Here is a 9,990-nt window from a genome sequence, read left to right as displayed (position 1 = left end):
TCCATCTCCGGCAGAACGGTTCCCCCTGCCAACAACTGGTCCTCATGCTTCCTCCAAATGAAATCATCTCTGGTTTGGACAGTATACAAGTCAGGTCCAGTCTGTGCATGGATCGTGGCAGGAACCCATTTCTTTCCTGTGGAGTGATTCCTGGCCAACGTTCTTGTCCATGGTGGAAAACATGATGTTTTGCTCTACGTTCCTGCCGTTTTATCAATCCTTCTTGTTTCTGTTGAATGATTTATTTCGTTTTTGAAGGTTTCAACAAGGCAAATGCTGAATGTAGTTGTCTCTTCATCATTAATAGTAATGAGAATCAGAGGGAAAGCTCTTCCCTGGTTGGAGTCATACCTGGCACAAAGGAAGATGGTTGCGGTTGTTGGAATTCGATTACCATAGTTCCAAGGGATCACTGCAGGTCGATGCACCTAACCTACACATCTTTAGACACTAAGGGGCAATTTAGTGTGGCCAATGCACTTAATCTGCACATCTTTGGACTGTGGGAGGAAACGAGAGCACCCGGAGGAAACCCATGTAGACATAGAGAAAACGTGCAAACTCCATACAGACAATCACCGAAGGCCAGAATCGAACCCAGGTCTCGGGTGTTGTGCGGCAGATGTGCAAACCACTGTTCCATCGTGCCACATTCTAGGGGTGACCATTAACTTGAAACTTAACAACACTAGCCATATAAATACAATTTTAGTCATTGAATGAGCAACTTTTCCATACATCAGTAGGAATTGATTAAGGCATTTGATCAGTGAACCTTGTTCGTTGGTTGTTTTCAATGTGCGTTTCATGGTTTGAATAAAATGCACTGCTGGTCCATTTGTAGCAGGATGGTACAGTAGATATATTGAATACCATTTTCTTTCAAGAAATGTTTGAATTCTTGAGTGATAAATTGAGGTCTGTTGTTGTTAACCAATTGCTCATGGAATCCATGACCTCTTTCAGTCAACCAGTACAGACTTTATGGGCTGAATGGCCTTCTTCTGCACAGGAAAAATTGTGTGTTTGGGAGACTGCTCACTATGCTAACAACCAATTGCAAGAGCACAGTGCCTTGGAATGAAAACATCTTGGCTCCCTCCGCAGGTCCCCAGCATCACAGATGCCAGACTTAGGCGAATTTGATTCATTCCACATATCAAGAATCAGCTGAAGGCACTGGATACTGCAAAGGCTATGGGCCCTGACAATATTCCAGCAATAGTACTGAAGACTTGTGCTCCAGAATTTGCCACGCTCCTAGCCAAATTGTTCTAGTACAGCCACAATACTGGCATCTACCCAGCAATGTGTAAAATTGTCCAGGTGTGTCCTGTACAAAAAAAGGCAGGGCAAATCCTGGCTAACTAGCACCCCATCAGTATACCATTGATCATCAGTAAAGTGACGGTAGGGGTCATGAACAGTGCTATCAAGTGACACTTGCTTAGCAAAACCTGCTCACTGAGGCTTAGTTTAGTTCCACAAGTGTCATTCAACTTCTAACCTCATTACAGCCTTGGTTCAAACATGGACAAAAGAGTTAAAATCCAAAGGTGAGGTAAAAGTGACAGCCTTTGATATCAAGGCTGCATTTGACCAGGTGAGGCGTCAAGGACCCTTAGCAAAACTGGAGTCAAAGAGAATCAGAGGGAGAACTTTTCCTTGGTTTGAGTCATACCTCGCACAAAGGAAGATGATTGCGGTTGTTGGAATTCAATGATCTTAGTTCCAAGAGATCATTGCAAGACAATGCACCTAACCTATACATCCTTAGACACCAAGGGGCAATTTAGCCTGGCCAATCCACCTAACCTGCACATCTTTGGACTGTGGGAGGAAACCATGTAGACATGGAGAAAATGTGTAAACTCCATACAATCACCGCAGGCCAGAATCAAACCCAGGTCTCTGGTGCCGAGCGGCAGATGTGCAAACCACTGTTCCATCGTGCCACATCCTAGGGGTTAACATTGACTTGAAACTTAACAACACTAGCCACATCAATACTATGGTTACAAAAGCAGATCAGAGGCTAGGAATCCTGCGGTAAGTAATTCATCTCCTGACTTGCACGGCACGGTAGCACAGTGGTTAGCACTGCTGCTTCACAGCTCCAGGGTCCCGGGTTCGATTCCCGGCTCGGGTCACTGTCTGTGTGGAGTTTGCACATTCTCCTCGTGTCTGCGTGGGTTTCCTCCGGGTGCTCCGGTTTCCTCCCACAGTCCAAAGATGTGCGGGTTAGGTTGATTGGCCAGGTTAAAAATTGTCCCTGAGATGTGTAGTTAGAGGGATTAGCGGGTAAATATGTGGGGGCAGGGCCTGGGTGGGATTGTGGTCGGTGCAGACTCGATGGGCCGAATGGCCTCCTTCTGCACTGTAGGGTTTCTATGTTCTATGTCTGTTCGCAATCTACATAGCACAAGTCAGGAATGTGATGGAATACTTTCCCTTTGCTTGGATGAGTTCAGCTTCAACAGAAATCAAGAAACCTGACACCATCCAGGACAATGCAGCCCACTTGATTGGCACCTCATCCACATTCAGCCCCTCCACCACCGATGCACTGTAGCAGCTGTGTGTACCATCTATAAGATGCACTGCAGGAACCCACCAAGGCTTCTTAGAAAGCCCTTTCCAAACCCACAACCATCTTTAAGGACATGGGCAGCAGCCACATGGGAACGCCATCACCTGGGAGTTCCCTCCAAGCCACTGCATCCTGACTTGGAAATATATCACTGTTCCTTCACTGCCGCTGGATCAAAATCCTGGAGTTCCATCCTGAAGAGTGCTGTGGGTACACTTACACCAAATGGACTTCAGTGGTTTAAGGCGGCAGCTCACCACCACCTTCTCAAGGACAAATAAGGATGGGCAATAAATGCTGTCTGAGCCAACAATGCCAACATCCTATGAATGAATTTTTAAAAACTGCTGCACACGCTTCGTCTGGGTGCAGCCATCTTAAACAAACACTTTCACATGCACACAAATCATGAGTCTAATTTCTTCATATTTTTGGGTATGAAATATAACACTCATACACTCAACACCATTGCAACACTCACTTAAGAGCAAATCCCATCTCACATTCAGTGTCACCTATTACACCATGACAGTCACATTCTGCATTCACCAGACTTCTTACTAACAGACTTCTTTCTTTCCCACCAAGGAAGATCATAAAATGTTCTAACACCCATTTTTTCTCTCTGCTCCCTCAAGTCACAAACTAGCCCTCATCCTGTTCTTCCATTGCAGTTTCTGAGAATGTCTATGCCTCTGCCAGTGAGGAAGAGGAGGTCAGTGCTCATGAAAAGCATGGTCATATAAATTGACTCTCACAAGAACCAGCTTAAACACTGACAGAACATGGACTTTAGAAGCTAGGTGAGAGGAGGAATCTACATATGTTGATTCACTTACACAATTGTGCATGAGTTAATGCAGGGGATAGAATTCCACATTTGCCAGCTAGGCACATGGTGAGGATATACACTAATTCAGCTGCAAAGGACCCAGTTGTTGACTTTGAGGGCCTGAGATACATATACTGGAAAATGTTGGTGTGCTGAGCAGTCTGGCAGGGAGCTTGTGCACAATATTATGGAAGCATCTTGGTCTTATCTCAAGGCTTTGTGCAGAGCATGGAGACCACACTATCCAAAATGGACCCAATGATCAATTCTATCAGCACGATAGTGGAACCCATTATGATGGTGCGATGAATGGCAATTATGACTGCACAAACTGACATCAGGTATGGAAGCTCAGGCATTTGCCAACTTGACATTGAATATCACTGTTAAAAGGAGCTTTGGAGCATCACATCACTCTGCTCTGCAGCAGAGCCTTATGAGTGCCAAGATACTGCCCCTAGAAAATAGGCTTAAATTTCATGGGATTGTCACTGATGTGCTCTCTCAGGCTGTTAGCATGCCTGTTTTCCTGCCAGACATGCAGACAATGCCTCTGTTGGCACCTTGTTGGTACTATTCAGACAGTCACAATCCAGGCTGCTAAAGCTCACTTAGATAAACTAGTGTTTATCTAAGGGCGGCACGGTAGCACAGTGGTTAGTACTGCTGCTTCACAGCTCCAGGGTCCCGGGTTCGATTCCCGGCTCGGGTCACTGTCTGTGTGGAGTTTGCACATTCTCCTCGTGTCTGCGTGGGTTTCCTCCGGGTGCTCCGGTTTCCTCCCACAGTCCAAAGATGTGCGGGTTAGGTTGATTGGCCAGGTTAAAAATTGCCCCTTAGAGTACTGTGATGCGTAGGTTAGTGGGATTAGCGGGTAAATATGTGGGGGTAGGGCCTGGGTGGGATTGTGGTCGGTGCAGACTCGATGGGCCGAATGGCCTCCTTCTGCACTGTAGGGTTTCTATGATTTTCTATGATTCTAGTGTGAATGTGGTCCTTCTAGGCCCAGTGCTACCTGAGGCCATCCTCCAAAGACCTCTTCCAAACCCCAAGCTGTAGTAGCAAGAGAAACACCTTGACATAACATGAGGATAAGGAAATGTGTGCATGGTCAGGACTTGCACAAGGCTGATTTATTTGGTGACATAATTTGACTGATAAATTTATCTTGTAATCCAAATTTGACTTTGGTGATCGTTTTTGTGGTGAAATGAGGACCAAACCTTTGTTGAAGAAACAATCTTATAAAAGCAAATTACTGCAGATGCTGAAATCTGAAACCAAAAGAGAAAATACTGGAAAATCTCAGCAGGTCTGGCAGCATCTGTAAGGAGAGAAAAGAGCTGACGTTTCGAGTCCAGATGACCTGACAAAGGGTCATCTGGACTCGAAATGTCAGCCCTTTTCTCTCCTTACAGAGACAATCTTATGTTTGCTGTAAGGAACGTGGTGAGGTTTATGAGACTGTTGGTGAATGAGAAATGGAAAGGCTGATGTGGTTGAAGTATTTTCCTTGAGAAGCTTGCTTCTAAAAGCTCAGGCATATAGAAGCTCTAATGTCCTAGTCCCCCTCTGTCACCCAATACTCAGTTGGTGATAAAGGCTAGTCCATCAATACGACAAAGTTGTGAAGTATACAGCAGACAATGAAAGATAGATTATCACTTACCCTCTATCAGATCACTATATTAAGAGCTTCACAAGCTGGCCTGATTGCTCTGAATTTCAACCAAATAATGGGCTGTTGTAGCTGCTTCTCATTCACTATGGATTCCACGAGTGTTTACACAAAATGGCATTGAAGCATTTGTCTAAATGCAATCTGTTCATGCCGATTGGTACAATCATTGCATTCAAAATGCATAAAACAGGACAAGGAGGAGTGAGAAAGTTCATGAGAAGCTGGTTAGGTGGGATTGTCACAGTGGCACAGTGGTTAGCACTGCTGCCTCACAGCGCCAGGGATCAAAGTTCAATTCCAGCCTTAGGTGGCTGTCTGTGCAAAGTCTGCACGTTCTCCTCCTGTCTGCATGAGTTTCCATTGAGTACTCCAGTTTCTCCCACAGTCCAAAAATGTGCGGGTTTGGTTGATTGGCCATGTTAAATTGCCCATTAGTGTCAGGGGGATTAGCAGGGTAAATATGTGGGGTTACGGGAATAGGGCCTGGTTGAGATTGTTGTAAGAAGTTTAACAACACCAGGTTAAAGTCCAACAGGTTTATTTGGTAGCAAAAGCCACACAAGCTTTCGAGGCTCTGAGCCCCTTCTGAAGAAGGGGCTCAGAGCCTCGAAAGCTTGTGTGGCTTTTGCTACCAAATAAACCTGTTGGACTTTAACCTGGTGTTGTTAAACTTCTTACTGTGTTTACCCCAGTCCAACGCCGGCATCTCCACATCATGAGATTGTTGTACCAGGCTCGATGGGCTGAATGACCTCCTTCTGCACTGTCGGGGTTTTATGTGGTCTATGTAAGTGAGACTGGGCTTGGTGGTTTATTTTATCATGTTCTTAAGGATTCTTCAGTAAAACAAGGTCAGTTGAAAATAATTGGATCTGAAGCAAATTGCCTTAACTTGTAACTAGTGCAGTTACAGAAATCTAAATTACCCGCATTTAACATTTTTAACTCAATAATGTAGATTGGTTGAACTTTTAATAAGTCCAACATAACATAATACATAAATGTACTTGCAATTCTCTTGTTTACATTTATATTAACTTCTGAATTCTTGAGTAATGTTCATTGAAGACAATCAGAACCATATATTTCCATATTGTCTAATCTTCAACTTCAGCAGCTACTGTCAAACTGCATTGTTGAGAGGGTGTAGAAGTGAAAGTGATTTTATGCTTTTATATTCATCATAGAATCTTAAAAGCACAGGTAGCCATCCAGCATATTGTGCCCGTGTCAGGTCATTGAAGGAGTTATCCAGTAAAACTCTCTCCCTTGCTCGTCCTGCATAGCCCTGTAATTTTTTCCCGATGAAGTATCTACCCAATTCCCTTTTAGAAGTTACTATTTACATTGATTCCATACCTTTCCAGATCACAACAGTTTGCTGTGTTAAACATATTCTCCTCAACTCCTTCATTCTTTGTCAATGACTTTAAATTGATGTCCTTCGGTTACTGATACTCCTCCAAGTGGAAACAGTTTCTCCCTATTTACTCTATCAATACCCCATATTGTTATGAACATTTTACATAATAATACATAGCAGATAGCATGAAATATAGATCAAACTAGTCAATACATGAGGTTAATGCTGCAATCCCATTCAGGAGTTAAGGACAATCTTCACTGAAGCAGTGTCTTTGGCACTGCGAGTTTCTGTTGTATGTAGAACCATGTGCTGGTAACTTGTCTTCAATATGCCCGTCTTCCACCTGAAGGAACAGTCCAATATTTATGTTATATCAGTTTGAATCACATTCTTCTCAGTATGAAATTAAGCAGCTCCAATTTCTTTCTTTCACTGCTGACGATATTGAAAACTCCTGACCTAACTCCAATGAGATAAAGGTTAAACTTTAGACTGGGATCCAAAAACAGCTAGTCATGACCTTGCATGAAAATTCCTGCTCAACCTTGTTGGGGATAAATGATTTTCTTGTCCTGAATAAAGCAATAATAATACAAGATGTTGGGACTGGGGAGGGGGCATCATAATGGGGAAGGGAGCAATATTAATGATGGTAGTGGGCTCCAATTTTTTTGGGAGGGGTGGGGCGCAGGGGACTTCCCACGTTGGGATTGTGGTTTGAAGCGCAGAAGAGGGAAGTTACTTTCTTTAGTTAAATGCAGCCTCCATACTCATCGCAGCAAATGGAGTGGGGAAGAATATATAATTGTTTTGGGGGTGGCTCAATGTTGTGTCACTATTCACGGCCACTTCAGTGGCTAGGGCTACATCTCTAGTAGCAGACAAATCATGAGACATCCCAGTGGAAGTCCAGGGAAGGCATAATTCCAGGCCCTTCTTTCAGAATGCATCTACTTTCTCCAGCTCCTTCGTATGTAAATTTTCACTCCCATTGACTCAAAGCAGGGTACAGTTCTGATGTCAGTGAACTTACATTATTTCACATGTATCATTCTTTGCATGTGAACTTAGGCAGAATATGAGCAACTCTGGCATTCCCCACATCTCTCTTAGAAGTCATTATGGCGATATAGAAAACGCAATAGCCAACTTGTGTGCAGTAAGGTCTCCCAATCAACAATGTGAGAATGACCAGATAATTTGCATTAACGGTGTTGGTCACACAGTAAACATTGGCCAGGATGCAGGGAGAAGCCTTCACTTCTTCAAACTATGTGGTCATGGAGCCTTTTATGTCTTCTGAGAGGGCAGATAGGGATTCAGTTTAATATCTCATCGAACGACGGAACCACTGACTGTGAATTAATTCCTCAGTACTACACTGCAAATATAACAGATTTTGTGCTTAAGTTTCTGTAATGGGACTTTGAAATATTAACCTTCTGACTCAGACAGAATGTGACCACTGACACCACTTTGTTGATATGCAGAATAGACATTTTAGAATAACAGTAAACTGTATGTGCATGTGGCCACCATACTCGGAAGGAGGGTAAGATCTGCAAAGTAGCTCTATCCAGGGCTCTTTGATCTCTCAACTTGGCCTGAGCTGGTTGTCATTAAGGACTAGTTGAATTAACAAAGGATCAGGATAATACGCAGCTATGATTTTAAAATAGAAATTCTGTCATTATAAATTTGCAATATTAAACCCAATAACCTAACGGGTGTAATAGTGCAATGGTTAAATCATTGGACTAGTAATCCAAAGAACATAACCCAGATTTTCCTTAAGGAGAAGGGTATCAGGAGTTTGGAAAATTGCCACAGCTGCGGACAGGAGTGCAAGCTTAGTTTAATGGATATCTTTATTACCCTCAGTAAGTCATACTTTGAAGAGTTTCTTCAATGCTTGTGTGTTTATTTACACAAGATTAAGACATATGAAGTGGATAAAAGTTTTTTGTCATTGATCCTATGAATGGCTGTGACTGGCAGTCTCAGGGAAGGTAAGAGGGGGAATGTATTTTAATGGGAATATCTCAGTACCATGTGGTTTGAATGTGTGCCATATATAAGACACACAGTAGCAACTTGCCACGCCGTCAACAGCAGGTCTCAAATCCACAACTTATGTTGCTGAGAAAGACAAGCACAGTAAGACAAGACAGCAAGACTGCTGAGAAAGACAAGGACAGCAGATGCATGGAAAGACTACCATCTCCTATTATTTCCGTAAACAACATCCTGACTTAGACATATATTGCCGTTCCTTCAACAGCGTTAGGTCAATACCAAGGAACTCCCTACCTAATAGCAATTTGGGAGTACCTCAACCACAAAGACTGCAGCAGATCAAGTAGGAGGTTCACCACCACCTATTCAATTCAACCAGGGATGAACAACAAATGCTAGTCATGCTAACAATGTCCATATTCTGAGAATGGGTTTTTTCTTTAAAAATTAGGGTAACAATGGGGACTCCAGGTTTGGGGGTGGCACAGTAGTTAGCACTGCTGCCTCACAGCACCAGGGACTCGAGTTCGATTCCCGGCTTGGGTCACTGTCTGTGCGGAGTCTGCACGTTCTCCCCGTGTCTGCGTGGGTTTCCTCCGGGTGCTCCGGTTTCCTTCCACAGTCTGAAAGACATGCTGGTTAGGTGGATTGGCTGTGCTAAGTTCTCCCTCAGTGTACCCGAACAGGCGCCTAGGGGATTTTCACAGTAACTTCATTGCAGTGTTAATGTAAGCCTACTTGTGACAATAAATAAATAAACTTTAAAATTATCACTGGACTTGAGTTGAGAAAAAGAGCAGGAAAACCGATTATTATCCTGAATGTGTGTACATATGTATGGTTGAGGGCAAGATTGATCTATGATCTGCACCCCTGCATTCAAACAGCTCAGGAACTCTTACTTTTAAATTTCACCAAGGTAAAATGAGTGGGTGAGGCCCTTGAGGGCTGCTGACCTCTATACTATTGCCCCCAGCGTCTTTAGTGCAGAGGAAATGAGGGAGGAAAGGTAGATAAAAATGGAGGAGAAGAAAAGCATGCAGTCAGCAAGAAAAAATAAACAGCAAGCACATGAGCCCTGATTACTTTCAAACATTAGTCAGCAAGAAAATAGTTGAACAGCAGCCACCAGATTTGGAGAATCTTATTAAAGCGCTGCTGGTCAGCATTTTAAGATGCTGCTGTAGGTTGTCTAGTCTCCAAAACATATTGGAGCACAGGAATCACTGCTGCCCATTTAACAATGACTTTAGTCTTGCATTTGAGAATCTAAACCTGGTGAAAAGAAAGGCAATCCAATAGCTGTGTCCTCTCCTAAGCCAGCATGAGGTTCTAATTACTCAAAGCCAGCTCCCTCTGGGCAGGAGATGCCATTTGACCCCAGACTCCCAAAGCAACTGTTCTACTCAGAACTCGGTCATGGCAGGAGACTCCCAGGAGGACAGCAGAAACATTTTACGGATGCCCTCAAAGCATCCCTGAAGCAATCAAACATCCCCGTCGAC

The 9,990-nt window shown here is 43.6% G+C and overlaps 1 protein-coding gene across 1 annotated transcript in view; it reads right to left on the bottom strand.

Moving 5' to 3' along the window:
• Positions 1-6,703: 6,703 nt before the first annotated feature.
• LOC144504738 (solute carrier family 22 member 2-like) overlaps positions 6,704-9,990 on the bottom strand; it is a 37,816-nt gene continuing 34,529 nt past the window's right edge. Inside the window, exon 11 of the mRNA XM_078230481.1 lies at positions 6,704-6,812. Coding sequence (XP_078086607.1) covers positions 6,704-6,812 — 109 coding nt within the window. The remainder of the gene's footprint in view (positions 6,813-9,990) is intronic.

This window comes from Mustelus asterias, chromosome 15 (assembly GCF_964213995.1).
Source record: "Mustelus asterias chromosome 15, sMusAst1.hap1.1, whole genome shotgun sequence".
Classification (NCBI taxonomy): Eukaryota; Metazoa; Chordata; class Chondrichthyes; order Carcharhiniformes; family Triakidae; genus Mustelus; species Mustelus asterias.
The sequence above is the reverse complement of the archived record's forward strand: the minus strand, read 5'-3'. Positions and strand labels throughout refer to the sequence as shown.